The 15,646-nt window shown below is 41.2% G+C and overlaps 2 protein-coding genes across 3 annotated transcripts; both read left to right on the top strand.

Moving 5' to 3' along the window:
• The first annotated feature begins 766 nt into the window (after positions 1-766).
• On the top strand, positions 767-8,647 carry ndufs8a (NADH:ubiquinone oxidoreductase core subunit S8a). Of its 2 annotated transcripts, none has more exons than XM_074628308.1 (8): positions 767-910; positions 3,278-3,333; positions 4,155-4,220; positions 5,815-5,904; positions 6,182-6,290; positions 6,839-6,902; positions 7,238-7,366; positions 7,932-8,647. In XM_074628308.1, exons 2-8 carry the CDS (start codon positions 3,291-3,293, stop codon positions 8,061-8,063), a joined length of 633 nt encoding a protein of 210 aa, XP_074484409.1. In that variant the 5' UTR covers positions 767-910; positions 3,278-3,290; the 3' UTR covers positions 8,064-8,647. The 2 variants fall into 2 exon arrangements, with proteins under 2 accessions (XP_074484409.1, XP_074484417.1); XM_074628316.1 differs by lacking the exon at positions 767-910 and adding an exon at positions 1,292-1,315.
• On the top strand, positions 8,387-15,431 carry LOC141765408 (uncharacterized). Its single transcript, XM_074631459.1, has 8 exons — positions 8,387-8,483; positions 10,748-10,887; positions 11,490-11,496; positions 11,742-11,867; positions 13,253-13,391; positions 13,473-13,637; positions 14,809-14,893; positions 15,002-15,431. The coding sequence occupies exons 1-8, from the start codon at positions 8,387-8,389 to the stop codon at positions 15,209-15,211; spliced, it is 969 nt and encodes a 322-aa protein (XP_074487560.1). The 3' UTR covers positions 15,212-15,431.
• Positions 15,432-15,646: the final 215 nt, after the last annotated feature.

Below are 15,646 nucleotides of genomic sequence, written 5' to 3'. Positions count from 1 at the left end.
TCTTAGTGGTCTCTTATAAAGAAGTTCTGGAGAAAAGTTTTATTTATTTTTGAGCCAATATCTCAGGAGAACGAATTTGATGGAAAGAATATGACTCTATTTGTGAATATATGTATATACACATATAAACTGGAAAAACAAAGTTCGGAAACTTGTGTTTGGTCGATTATTTCTCTGTTGTTACAATGATAAATGGCATTGTATTTTAAATCGTTGGAAAGCCTTCACAATGATGTCCAGCTTGTAAGGATCATGCATTTGTGGGATGAGCAGCACAGCTGATTATGTGGGTAGTGCCCAAGAAAGATTTGCCAAAATTCTCTGCCAATGGTAAATAGTGTATTTTATTGAACTCTCTATCAATAACAAGGAACAAAAAAGACATATTGGCTATTTTACACTTAATTCATTTAATACACCGTCAGGAGCCTCAGTAGCGGTGGAAGATCCATACGCAGCCACAACAGCCTGGCACCTCCTCCTCATGCTGGTCACCAACCTGGTCACAAGTTGCTGTGGGATGGAGTTCCATTCCTCAACCAGGATTCGTTGCAGGTCAGCATGCTTTTTCCCCCTGTTTATACACATGTATTTACATGTATATACATTTATATATATATACATAAAATTAAGTTGTATTATTCTTTATTATTATTATTATTATTATTATTTTCTTTAGTAGTACAACTAGTGAGTAGTTTGAATCCTTATCCACACTCCAGAAGAAGCAGAAGACAGTGCAGCATGTTGACTGTAGGCCGGTGGGAGGCGCAGGGAGGCAGCAGTGCACTAAACGGTAGCTAGTCTGCCGGAGAGAAGAAGAAGAAGAAGAAGAACTTCCTGTCCACGCCGAGTCCGCTCCGTCAGTCGTCCGCTGTTCTGGTTTAGAAGGCCAAATAGCGACATTTCGGTGAGTTTATAAACACTTCAAATTCATCAAATCTAATTTCTCACAAAGCTCCTTAACGTCTCATTAAATAGTCAATTTATTATTATTGATATGTGATCTTGAAGACATTAGAATCGCCCTTGATTCACCTTTATGTAAAAGTCCTTGACAGTCAGCTCTGTGCTGTAACTCTGCTAACGACACTAAACAATGCTGCCGATGCTCAGCGAATAAGACTAGTTAAACACAAGTTCAACTAACGTCGCCGTGTATCGTTACCGTGTATTGTGCACAGAACAGTTGAGTGGTCACAATGGTATTTAGTATTGTGCTCTGCAAGATGCTAAACAATGTCATGCTACCGCAGTAAGGTCTAGCGTTACATCAGGGTTAGCTGAGGTCAACAATCCACTGTTAACGTTTACGGTAAGAGTTCACGGTCACCGTTGGTGTGCTGTGCCTCACTATATGAATATATGTGTATGAATATATGTGACTTTGTAACGCAGAGTGAGATGAGACTAATGTTAGCAGCTGGACACAGTAACGTGAATGTTTACCAGTCATCATCATTCACTTTATTTCAGACCCAGAGGTCCATATCAGTATAAATACAATACAATACAATACAAGGACGACAACACAGAGATATAATCACTGCAGTTCACAGTGATTAAAACATATATAGGCATTTGTTTCCCAAAACAAGAGGAGTACCTTGTGTCACTTTGTGTTTGGGCTCAGTTATTTGAATCAATTAATCAACACATACATTTATACATAAAGTTCTGAGGTCTCTACACTGGCTCCCTGTCTCTCAGAGAATTGATTTCAAAATACTCCAGCTGGTTTACAAAGCACTAAATGGTTTAGGGCCAAAATACATTTCTGATCTTCTGCTATGTTCTGAACCATCCAGACCTCTCAGGTCATCTGGATCAGGTCTGCTTAGTGTCCCCAGAGTCACAACTAAACATGCAGAAGAAGCAGTGTTCAGTTTTTATGAACCAAATATCTGGAACAAGCTCCCAGAAACCTGCAGGACCAACTCTGAGTTCTTTAAATCAAAGCTTAAAACGTTCCTGTTTGCTGATGCCTTTTATTAAACCAGATAATGATCTTATACTGCACTAAAACTTCTACTCTTGTGTGTTATTATACTCTATTTTAGCTTCTATCCTAGCTTTTATTTTTAGCTTGTTTTTTATTTTCTAATCTTTAATGTTTTTATAACTGTTTTAATTATGTCTTAATGTTCTTTTGCATTTTGTCGCAATGTTCTTGAATGTTTATGTAAAGCACTTTGAATTGCCCTGTTGCTGAAATGTGCTCTACAAATAAAGCTGCCTTGCATTGCCTTGCCTAAAATTGCTCAGCACAGCATGGAAGGTGGGAACATTACTAGTATATGACTTGCACTTGTCCATCTTGGCAGCTTGAGCAAGATTCTGAATGCATCATTAAATGCCACCTGATGCCACCTATTTAATTTTTGCTTTGCTGTAACTGCACCACAAGTGGGGGCTGTATAGAGTGGAGTACCGTAGGCTCTAAAACAGGCTGTTTTTAACATTATCTGTACACATGTGAGATTTGCGTGCCAGCATGTTGGATTGTGCGTACAGATTGCAACACTGGCGCTGCACATTGTCGTCATCACGTAGATCATTCCTGATGATGTGACCCGAAAATCTTACTTTGTTCACCACATTTAGCGCTTTGTCTGCCATAAAGGATGAAGGAAAATCTTGCTTCTGATCCTCCTTGGTTTTAGCAATCATGACAACACTCTTTTTAGAGTTAAATTTAATGTCATACTGCGCACCATAACTTGAGCAGACTCGTACAATAGACTATCCCCCACCATACATCTATTCTGTTTTCAAAGATCATCCATATACAGACTGAAGAGAACAGGTGACAGTATTCCACCTTGTCGGACCTTATTAGTCACTAGGAACAGTGCAGATATGCTCTTACCCCGTCTAGCTTGCATGGTTTGAAGCGAATACCAAAAGTGTAAGAACGTTATCAAATACGGGGGGAGCCCTCGTTCTTGTAGTTTAACAAACAATTTATCATGATTAATTCGGTCAAAAGTATTCAGTGATTCATTCAGCGGGTTTAATCTCAGAACCCAGCTAACGTTACAGTAACGCTAAAAGTTCGTAATAGCACTCCTATTACAATCTCAAACGTCACTGTTTAGTATTTGTCAGAATCAAATTGCACTGTTTAGATTATGGCGGACACCTCGGAGGAGCAAGGGTCTGTTTAGTTCAATATGTAGAAACCATTTTTTTTGCTTCAAATAATAAATAAATGATAATGTTTTGATGCGGCCGCTGTTTTTGAACTGTTCCTCACTGGTATTCTGTCTGGTTTCAGCTCCGAAGACGTGATGGCTGCAACGTTGCGTTTACTTTACTCCGCTTCAAGGCCAGGTAAGATTTCTCAGCCACACAAAGAGAAGCACGTCCAGTTGCACTTACAAAAATATGTGTATTTTGAATGTAACTGACACGATAGTTGTTCAAGATGGGGTGTTCAAATAAATTTGTTTTACTGTATGTATTGAAATTTTCATCACATCCAGACAGCAATCAATAAATCAAATGCTCTGACAAAAAAGAGAAAACAATCCGGTATCTGTGGCTGTCACAGGACTGTAAGAAGCCTGTGACCCTGCGTGCACTCTGCCCGAGCACTCATTGCACATCACAGGAGTCTTCCACCAGCTGCTAGCTTGACAGCTGTGTGGGACTACTAACAGTAGCCATGTTGGTTGTTTACGTCCATAATGATAATGTTGAGGGAGTGTCTTTGGAAGGAGGCCTGAAGGGACGGACTGTCAGTGTTGATGTCTTGGTGACTTTCTCTCTAGATTAAGGAACTTTTGGAGCTAGTGCTGCTAGGTTTTTCCAGTTGGATCATTTTTAAAACAAATGTACTCTTGTTAGTTTCTCAGCATTTCCACCCCTACCTTTTAAAGAATTAAAAAACAAATGAAAACAATTTTGAAATTATACAACAAAAGTTGTAAAATCTCAAGTCACGTAGATGTGTCAATAATGTAAGCCATGTCAGATTCTAAAAATAGAGCTGCCTGCTCTGAGATGGCCAAACACAAGAAGTTGTGTCTTTGTCACAACATGTTGTCAAGCACACATCAGGTACCTGCGTAGTGTCCTTCAGTTGTACAGTCACTGGGATTTAGTATCTAAATGATAATGCCTCTTTTTTAAAATGTATTTTTCCTTTTCAGGGACTTTTGTGGCCAGCCAGAATCTAGTGAGGTCCTTCAGTGTGTCCACACAAAGAGAAGGATTCAGTAAGTACCACTTCAACACACAAACCCAGCTCATTGTGTTGTATTTAGGGATGATCATTTTGAAAGAAAAATTGAACCGATAACCGACCCTTGTTAACCGATTATTAACCGTTAACCGACAAGATTAGTGTGTCTCATGTAGCGGTGCGCCAGCTGCAGTGTGTGAGCATAACAGACAACTGAGTCCCCAGTTCACCCACCCGTGAGTTTCCAGACAATGGCAATAAAGCTGCCAATCTGAGGAGAGGTAGTGGACTGTAAAACTATTAAATGGTTCCCCTCCTCCACTGCTGCTGGTTCACAGGTCTGTGGTGACTGAATACCACATAACATCCTTCAGCCGTTACTCAACACTGGCTCTCCCCTCTTTGTACATGCGAGGGATTTCATTGGTGGAAAGGTATGGTCTTGATGGCACCTTGTACATTGGGACTGCTTTCTTCATCAGGTGGAGAAAGGTTTTTTCCACTACTCTTAAGGGCACCATGTCCTTGACAGTAAAATATGCTACAGCATGATTCAAGTCTTTGTTTGTATGTTTGGACTTGGGATTTAAGTTAGTTCCCTTTGCAAGTGGCTGTGTGACAGTTGGTTGAGCTGGATCACTAAGACATGTAGCGTCGGCACATTTTCCCATCTAACGCTATGGATTAAGAGTTTATTAGAACCATATTGTGGTTGGTTATGTACAGTGGAAGAGGGCAGTGGATAGACAAACCAAGACCGTCTTGGTGAGTTTTATTTTGTTTTATTTTGTTTCTGTCGGGTTTAAATTGCGATAAATTCAGCTGCTCAAACAGCTGATCTACCTGCTGGAACTACGAGGGGCGCGGCGCCGCTTGCATGCGCGCACACACACACACACACACACACACCCATGCGCTGACAGAAAAGAGCCACACACGTTTTACCGATGGTAACGTTACTACCAAGCAGTGCCTGCGACGGTTAATACAAGGGAAATATATATGTTTTAAGATGGGACGAATAGTTGCATAAACTATTTGATTTTTTTATAACTTAACGACTATTCGAAAAATCACGACCCATCCCTAGTAAACTTGTTTCTGAATTTTGAAGCAGTTGCCTGAGACAATCAGGTCAACGTTGTCCAGATTGATTTCTATTGGTCGGTAATGCAAATTGGCTCGTCTTTGCCTCTCTGCAAGTGATTCCTCTGATTGTAAAGATTCCATTGAAAATTAATTGATTGTTAAATTTGGCTGTTATTAGTTCTGGTGTGAAGAAGTCTAAAGACCAAATTATACTTTCCGCATAGCAGCTAGGATCTGCGTGACATAAATGTTATCATCTGCTCATGTCCTCAAAGGGAAGTGTCATACACATTACCCAATCTACCCAATCACAAGGCAGCCTGGTATGGACAAATGTAAAAAAACACAAAGCATGAAAGAACACTTCTTTGGACTGTTGTTATCAAAGATATATGAGTGAAAAAGAGGCATGACTTAAAATGTATGAAAAGTCGTTTAATCTTTTGTGATGTACGCTCATAAATGTTCACATTTCACACTGTGTAATCCAATCACATTACACACGCACCTCTCTCACCTGATTGTGTTTGTGTGTGCAGAGTATGTGAATGCCCAAGACATCCCTACAGACATGAAGTCCATCACAGACCGAGCTGCTCAGACGCTGCTCTGGACGGAGCTCTTCAGAGGTCAGCTCAATGTCAAACTTCTAAATAACAGTGCCATTACTTGGTTTCTTTTGGAATCATTTCAAGATCATCACAATGTATTTTGTTGACACATGTTCATATATTTAACAATGCATCATAGGAAGGGTTATTGCATGTATTCAGCAAATGTGACCAAATGGATCTCCGCCACCACTGGAGGTGGTTTGGCTGCTGTTTTTTTTCCATGGGAAATGTCCTCTGTCCGTGTGATCTGGATGTGTCAGTTTGTGATTGTGTGATTGTGTTGCGATGTCAGGTCTGGGCATGACGATGAGCTACCTGTTGAGAGAGCCGGCCACCATCAACTACCCGTTTGAGAAGGGGCCACTGTCACCTCGCTTCAGAGGAGAGCACGCACTGCGCAGGTGAGGACGACCACTCGTCAACCGCTCGGTGCATTGTGGGTCATTGTGAGAGTTTTGAAAATAAATGACATGCATTGTGATGCCAGTCAAACTGATTTAAAAACTAACAACCACTCAGAAGTTTGAATGTGAATAACTATTCACACAAGGGTTATTAGTTTTTTTTTTTTGATGGACTCTGCATTTCACAACACTATCATTTTAGGAAAAGTCAAATGCATTGTATTCTCCTTTTGCAATAAAACCAGTGCTCTCTAAACATTGAGTTTTAGTTGTAGAGACTAACCCAAGACTGGAATGAAATAGCATTGCTCACTGATTTGTCATGCTAAATAAAATATTCTCTCTAATCACTGAAAACCAGTCACACACGTCACGCCCCATGAATCACTAAATGGACTGGCACACTAAATGCTATGCTCTTAGCCTGAGATTTGACAGTGACCAAAGCTCAAAATGACATTTTCTAATATTAAAGGGGGTCCTTGCTGCAGTAGCAGCATTCTAGATCAAACCATAACAAAGTCTTTGTAATGATGTTACACCAGGTATCCTTCAGGAGAGGAACGCTGCATCGCCTGCAAGCTGTGTGAAGCTATCTGCCCTGCTCAGGTACGCGCACACACACACACTCACACACACACACACACACACACACACACACACTAGATGTAGCTTGATTGGATCATGCCCGCCTTTTAATATGAGCAAGACAAAACTACTTTAGCCACATTTAAACCAAAAGTAACTGTCTTTACTGTGAATAACATGAACTGTATGGTGAATAATGTGAATGAATATATATATATATATATATATATATAAAATAAATATAGCCCTTTATATTCAGTCTCAATAGCAGAAAGCAGATCAGAGAAAGGTCTGAGATAGAGCTCTGTCAGTGTGTCTCTTCATCTCCGGCAATGTGTGTGTGTGTGTGTGTCCAGGCCATCACCATCGAAGCAGAGACTCGTGGTGACGGCAGCAGGAGGACGACTCGCTACGACATCGACATGACCAAATGCATCTACTGCGGTTTCTGTCAGGAGGCGTGTCCTGTGGACGCCATCGTAGAGGTGCGTGTATGATCCTGATGATGTACATGTGCACTAGGGATGTCACCGTACCAGAAATCTAGTAGTCGATACCGATACCAGTGCATTTCCACGATTCTCGATACCAAATTCGATACCACGGTAAAAACAAAACAATAAATCCCATGTAATGTGTACATGTGTCTATATATATATATATATATATATATATCCTCAGATTGCAAGCAGTAGTTTAAATTCACTGACATGGTGACATTTCGCTGTGTAAAGGCTAGTGCTCCCATGATAACGGCTACATGTTAAGTCACAGCTCGTTAAGTTTCTGAGGTAGAAAACGCCAGATAGTGACGCAGCTCCACAGTAACCTGAAAACTCCATCATTCGTCTGCGCTGATGATTCAATGTTCCCACGGAAAAGATGACTTGCATCTTGCATTACTGCAGTAGTAATAACAGTTAACTGGTCCCACTCCTCATCTTTGTCTCTGTCTTCTCCTCTCTTCCTTTGAATCCTGCTCTTACCTCTGATCCCTCTCTTCTCTCTTACATCGCTCTCTCCATCCTCTGTCTTTCTTTCTTTCCTCAGGGTCCTAACTTTGAGTTTTCCACTGAAACCCACGAAGAACTGCTCTACAACAAGGAGAAGCTCCTCAACAACGGAGACAAGTGGGAAGCAGAGATAGCTGCCAACCTACAAGCTGATTACCTCTACCGATAGATGCCCCCCCACACATACACGCACACACACAGTGAACAGTTAGCACATACCAGAATAACCTCTCTGACACATACATACGTCCATACTGTACATACTGTAAGAAGACAGACTCGGCCGTGGATGTGCATCAGGGTTGGATCTTTTATTTCAAACCAAACATCACAAACACATTTCCTCAGTGTCATCCCCTTCTGATATGATGAATATACTTTGATATGTTTCAGATTTTTACCATGGCATTGTTTGGATTCCATATTTATTGTAGAATACTACATTGTCTGTGTGTCTGTGTGATGAGTGAACAACAGTCCCGCTGCCTCAGCATGGTCCAGTCAGTGATCATCCAGTCATCCATGTGGTTGTGTCTGCAGCACAGTCCCACAGGACTAAAAAGCATGGGGCCTGAGCCATGCTGTGGCAGTATCAGGGCTGTGTACACTCACGGCAGATAGCAGACTTCTGATGTCCCACACAAGTATACATGGGTTGTTGTTATTATCCTGGATGGCAGTGCAAAGTTTTATGGTCTTTGTTTTTGTTTCCACTCTGACTCAAGAAATAAAATTCTGGGAGGAATACTCAAAGTGTTGAACTTGAAAATGCCATCTTGATCACAAAACTGAGCGGACTCCATCCGTTGATGAAGACTATGACCCCTGTGAGATGTGGTTAAAAGCTCTTTAAAAAACTATTAAGTGGACCTTGAGTTAAAGCTAAAGTCGGTAACTTTGAGCAAATAAGATTAAAAAAGTTATTAAGAGTTATTATTAGGAAAAGTTATTTTTATAAAACGGTCACTATATCCTGTGATATATATAATGTGCATGCGTGCGTGTTCTTGTACAGCTATCTTTGTGAGGACCAATTTGAGTTTTAGACCTTCAGAGTAAGGACATTTTTGGAAAGTGAGGACATTTTGGCCGGTCCTCACCTTCGGACAGACCTTCAAAGGCCTGTTTGAGGGTTCAAACTTGGTTTTAAGGTCCAGGTTAGGGTAAGGGTTGGGGTTAGGCATTTAGTTGTGATGGTTAAGGTGAGGGGTTAGGGAATGCATTATGTCAATGAGTGTCCTCACAAAGATAGAAGTACACGGCTGTGTGTGTGTCCTACATGCAGTGGCTGAATGTTCTTGCTTGTATTTTGCAATTTTGCAGCAGATTTTAAGGTAACTTTAAGGTTTAATGTTTCCTTATTGTTTAAGAGTGTGTTGGACAAACATTGATCAAACATTTTGACAAACGTATATTAGGAGATGTGGTGATCTTTACGTTTCTACATTATGTAGGTCTGATTTTTGTCCATTTGTGAAACATGAATTAAAAAACACAAATAACAGGAACTCTGACAAGAGTTATTTCAATGAAAGGACAGGAAATAAACTCGTATAGTGCTGCTAAACTAAAGCTAAAACCTAACTGAGCAGAATAACGAAGAATAAACCTGAATTTATTCATAGACTTTTCTATAGATTGTAGAAATGGTTGAAGAATAGAAATATTCCATAAAAGAGAAATAACTCCATGTTCCTTCTACAGTTTAAAGCCATATTGTTTGACATATTATTTGCATCTGATTCCTTACTGTTATTCTCATCACCTACTGTACATGATAATAGTAGTAGTGGAAGATGAATTACAGGCACACACAGTGCGTCAGAGCAAATCTAGTTGAGTTAAATGGAGCATGTGAATTTTAATTGAAATGGTTTTGATGACACTTCCATCTGAGCTCTCTGCTACAAACACCTAGAAACCATCGTTGAAGGCTGTGGACCGACGGCTCACCGTAAAAGTAAGTGAACACTTTTCTCTATCAAATAGAAAAATCAGATCAGATCAGATTGAGGTTTAACCCTGTGCCTGTCTCTATGCATGAGTGAACTGTCTGAGCTGTAAGATACAGAAAAAGTTTGTACATCATTAGGCATGACGTCTCACCCTGTCCTTTTAATATACATCCAGCTGCTGGAGGATACTGCACCATATCATGTACATAAACTGTAAAGTCAGACACTTGTCTTTGTTCATATATCCTGTTCAATAACTTAAAGGTGCTCAATACCAACTGTATAAAATATGGACATAGTCTCTGTGACGTCACCCATAGCTTTCTGAAGAGCTGTTGTAAGATAAGATAAGATAAGATAAGATAGAACTTTATTAATCCCGAAGGAAATTCTTGCGCCAGAGATTGCTCAAAAATGTGACAACACAGCCTGACTCCCGGCTAATCCAACAACGGGTAAAAAAGGTGGATCGTCAGTGGAGCTGAGGCAGGCCCTCATCTCAACTTGTCAAATACTGACGATTTGTCAGACCCCTCGGTGTCACTTTTCGGTTGCAGTAAACACACACTTAATCTTGTGAATTAAACATAACACTTGTTTATGATTAGGCAACAAAACCACTTAGATTTAGGAAAAAAACAACATGGTTGGGCTTATAACTACTACGTTTGTACAGAGAAAATGTGACTTGATGTGAACACGTGACACGAACAATCAGCTGATCGCAATCGCAAAGTGAAAGTGAAACGTAACACGAGCAGCAGTCTCCTTGATGAAAGCCCCGTGTGGGACCCATCCACCTGCCCTCCCAACGACCCACACTGTGTCTCTCTTCTGCTCTTTAAACTACGTCACCACCACAGAACTCTCCCTGTGTTTTGTATTCCTTATCTTCCAGTGAGCGAGTGGTTTAATGGGACTGTGTTCGTGGAACGTCCATGGCCAGAGGCAGAGAGGTGGCTGCTGGTGGCTGTGTTGGGACTGGAGATGGTCATGGGAGTTGTGGGAAACTGTCTTGTTCTGCTGGTCAAAGTCATGGTAAGGTGTTGTGTTGTGCTCAAACCGAGCGCACGGCGAATTTCCGCCCCGCTTTACTTGCGCGAATGGGACCCCGGCCTCCCCAGGAAGAGCTATGGGCTTTGAAGCAAATTTTCGTAGTGGCCAAACGGTGGAATTACAACGCCGTTACTTCCATCAGATGTCTGCACTAAATCGAGAGTCACTGAGTGGGCATGTTCTTTTTTTTGATAGGGTTGAAGTAACAAAAATTGCGTGCTGTAAACGAAAAATATCAGTTGGGTGTTGTGAATGATAACGGCTGAGTAGAGCGACACTGTTTCAAATACAATGTCAATCAAGTTTATCAAATCAACTGACAATTTATCACTCTATTTTATACTGTTCTGTGCGCTCGCGGGTTTTGATACTAATTAAACGCCATGAATGGGAGCAAATTTAGCCGGCAGTCTGGTTGTGTATGGTGGGGCTGCACCGTTAGATTGGTGTGAAATGTTATCCTTGTTAGTCGTGTCTATAAGTACAGAAGACCACGATGGACCGTGGTTGAACTTAGTGTGATGTTTTGGTTTTGTGTGATCTCAACATGTGTTCACTTCTCTTCTTTTGTCTTTCATTTCCAGTGCAGAGGTCGGTTCTGCTGTCATTATTGGCTCCCTTTCATCAGTCTCACCTTGTCAGATTTAGGTACAGTTTACACCGACACCAATGCTAGTGCATTATACGCGATTATTTGTCATCATTTACTTTCTTGGTGTATCCCACTATCTCTCAACCCACCTAATAATTTCATTTGATTCCAGTATTGTAACACATTTGTCACAGCGTTTCACATGTATAATAAACCTCTGATAATGAACCACTGTGTTGTGAAGGCTGCTCCCTCCTCATCATCTCCGGCTCCCTGTTGGCCATGCTGACAGGAGGTCAGAGGTCACCGTGGTGTGAGGTCGTCAGCCTGCTTAAGTTTGCCTTCATCAGCTCCTCTATAGGGAGCATAGGTACGGCTCAGCTCTAAACACACTGATAGAGACCATGTCATCATGAATGAGATTCTCCATACAGGGGAAGCCAAAGTAACAATATAACATTAAAGGAACAGTGTGTAGCATTTAGGGGGATCTATTGGTCTATTAATATTAACAAGTATGTTTTCTTTAGTGTATAATCACCTGAAAATAAGAGTTGTGTTTTCGGTACCTTAATGAGCCGTTTATATCTACATAGGGAGCGGGTCCTCTTCATGGAGCCGGCCGCCATGTTCCTACAGTAGCCCAGAATGGACAAACCAAACACTGGCTTTAGAGAGGGACATTTGCGTTTTTGCGTCGGCCACCGTAGTTCTCCTACATGCTTGGCACGCGGTAGAAGTTTTAGTCGGTTGCAATCTGCAACCTCACCACTAAATGCTACCAAAACCTACACACTGCACCTTTAAGGCTTACAATCATTCTGAGTTTATGGATAATCTAAGATTTATTGATCCAAGTTTTATGTTTAATTATGTGTTTCATGAATCTGTAGTTCACACATCTATTATATCATTAGTCACCATATTGAATCTGGAATATAAACTAAACATCTGTGCAGATTGGAATTAGGCTACACTGCAGTTAGTGAACAGTGTAACATGTGTTATCATAGGGGTTATTAGAAATTAGTTTATTTAGAATTCATAATATGTTGCAGCAGACTGGTACACGTGCTGAAAATTATTTTTGTACTGGACTACATTGTAGGAGATCTGCTGCCTTTAAGCAAGGTCGAAAGCCATCGTTCATCGGATTAATTACTGGTTTGCAGCCGTCCAGGTGTGTGCCTTAAAGAAGGCAGGTACAGACACTGTTGAACAAGGCATTCAGAGAAAATATTTGTGAACTAAAGGCTGAACTTCTGATGTTGATTGTGTATGCATAACAGCAGATTGCTGGTCTGCTGTGGACAAGGCATTTTTCTAGGCATCACAATTCACTGGCTCAAAAAAAATCTAGTTTGAATCACTGCTGGTTTATTCACAATGAAGACCAGGTCAACAGACCGGAAACTGTGCAAGCCCTCACACTTGACTGAACTGTGACTGAACCGAGACAGAGTATCTTTTGACTTAGAGCGCACCTCGTGGCGCTGACCATGGACGTATAAAGAGAACAGGATACAGCGTTGGAGGCGGGGCCCTGTTCATTCCTATGAAAGTTGCTCAGTGGCGCATGAAGCCTAAATGGCTCGACTTCCGTCTGGAAAAGTACCCGGATCTTGGGCACATGGAACATGCGTCCGCTTGGTCACGTGACTCGGTCCCAGGGTCCCAACTTCACGCCGTCTCACGGCTTGGTGTGAACAGGGCCTTTGATGCAGTAAGTTTGAGGGTTTCTTTTCTCCTTTACAGCTATCCTCTGTGTGCAACGGTTGATTGGCACGGCCACCACAGGAAGTGCTCTCTTTGTTGTCATGGTGACAGCCTGCTTGGCTTTTTGGGTGACAGGGCTGGTGTTTGGCAGCGTCCCTGTTGTCTACGCCTGGATCAGGTACAGTACGTAGTTTACTGAATGCTTTACATGTTGTTTCTACACTGTGTTCATCTCCATCATGTCCTCTCTCTACTCCAGGTATGACCCTGCAGAGATGCTGTGTGCTGTCTTCTGGGAGAACAGCTACTCAGACATGTTGGTCTACCTTCTCTGTGCTTTCTCCATCTGTATCTTCCTCCCCTTCCTCCTCATCTTCTTCTGCTCTCTACTGAGTGCCGCTGGCTGCCGCTCGAGCTGCAACAGGTAAATCACCTGAGAAAAGATAATTTCAAGAGACACATCCCAAGCTGGAAACTGATGTTGTTTATGGTCAGGTCAGGTCCAAGACCAAACTACAGACGAGTCAATGACTCCATTAGTCAGAATTGACCGTTTCAGTCACTGGAGGATTTGATGCTTTTCCTTGTCACATATGATTTTGAAATGTAATATATTTGGGTTTTGGACAGTTGGTCGGAAAAAACAAGCTATTTGAAGGTGTTACCTTGGGCTATTTTCTGGCACTTGGTAGACAAAGCTATTGATTGAGTAATTGGGAAAATAATAGTCAGACTAATTGATAATGGAAATGATTTGCTGCTGTAGACCTGACACCATTGACAAGTATAAAAGCCTGGTCCCTGTGGTTTGGAAGGGGATGGGTTTACCAAAAGACCTCAACTCCTTTGATACGGACTAAATGAATGAGGAAATAAAGCAGTGTTTCTGAGTGGCGGTGAGCGATTGTTGGTCATCTGTGTGTGTGCGTGACTTCTCAGCCAATCCCAGGGCGATAAATGACCTGCCTTCCGTTTCCACTATATTCTCTCTCACACATACGTGCATTCTTCTCTTACATACATAAATTTTCTTCTCACATACACATATTATTTATAATATTAAATGTATTTCATGTATAATTTAAATATATGAATATGAGAGTAAATGTATGAATGTGTTAGTTAAAAATATATGAATATGAGTAAAATTTATGAAGGAGTGAGTGAATATATATAAAAATGAGCAGAAAATGTATGAAAGTGTGATTTAAAATATACAAATATGAGAATAAAAATTGTGTGGGTGTAAGAATGAAAATGAATTAATGTGCGAGTGAAAATATATGTATGTGAAAGGAGAATGTATGTATGTGTATGTGCGAGTGGCATAATGAATAATGTCTTATGAGGTGCCTCATAGTTTTCGCCACACCGCCTGATCTCGTGTGAATGCAGCCTTACACTGCCGAACGGCATGCTGGGTACAGCTTGCTAAGGAAGTGCAGCGTCGAGTGTGAAGTTGTTTGTATGAGCGGTTCTTGAGAAAGCTGCAAGCAGCAACGCCACAGGCAGAGCATTCGGTTCTGAACAGGCACTGAACTAACAAACCCAGTGTTACTCGCTCCTGTCTCCATCTTGTTTCCTCTTTGACTCAGTGATAATGAAGCAGATCTGTCTGCAGTCTGTCCTCTGCTGGTGGCCTCTTACATGTTCTGCTACACTCCCTTTGTTGTGTCTGAGGTGAAACATGCACTCACTCACTCACCAGTTACAAACACGAATGAACACATGAGCTATTGGATCTGCATATACACTCATAGACTGTCTTTGTTTCTTTCTCTCCATCAGCTGATCCTGCTGGGCAGGATGGACCTGTCACCGGCACCTGATTGGTTAAGGACACTGTCATCAGTGATGTCATACCTGGACTGTGGTCTGAACCCTCTTATTTACTGCTCCCATCAGAACTTCCGGGAGGCGGGCCTGGCCCTTTTGTGGACCAATAGGAAACCATCGTCAGAGCCTGTCCTCACTTCTATCACTAAACATGACGTGTAAACATGTGAGGGGTTCCACATTTATTCCCCAGACATTTCAAGAACCCACAAATGACACATCTCATAAACAGCTGCATTTATCTGAGGTCAGTATGTAATTACTGGCATTTCCCCTTCTTTATCCTTATAATATATCATATCAAGTCATTACTATTTTCTTTCTTTAAAACCTGTTGAAAAGTAAAGAAATATATATTATATTTGCTCCATTTCCTTTTTGTTGCGATGACTAAATTAAAAGTTGAAAAGTTTCAATTAAAGTTTTCTAAAGACCCAGTTAAGACATGAGGTGTTCAATACATTTCAGGTCGAGTGTGTTTTCCCTTTCTGAGTTTTCAAAACAAGGATGTACTAGGGGTGTGACGATTCACTCAGCTCATGATAAGATACATGATATTGGGTTCACGATCTCGATACGATATTATAAAAATCATTT

Source organism: Sebastes fasciatus, chromosome 3, assembly GCF_043250625.1.
Source record: "Sebastes fasciatus isolate fSebFas1 chromosome 3, fSebFas1.pri, whole genome shotgun sequence".
NCBI lineage: Eukaryota > Metazoa > Chordata > Actinopteri > Perciformes > Sebastidae > Sebastes > Sebastes fasciatus.
The sequence above is the reverse complement of the archived record's forward strand: the minus strand, read 5'-3'. Positions and strand labels throughout refer to the sequence as shown.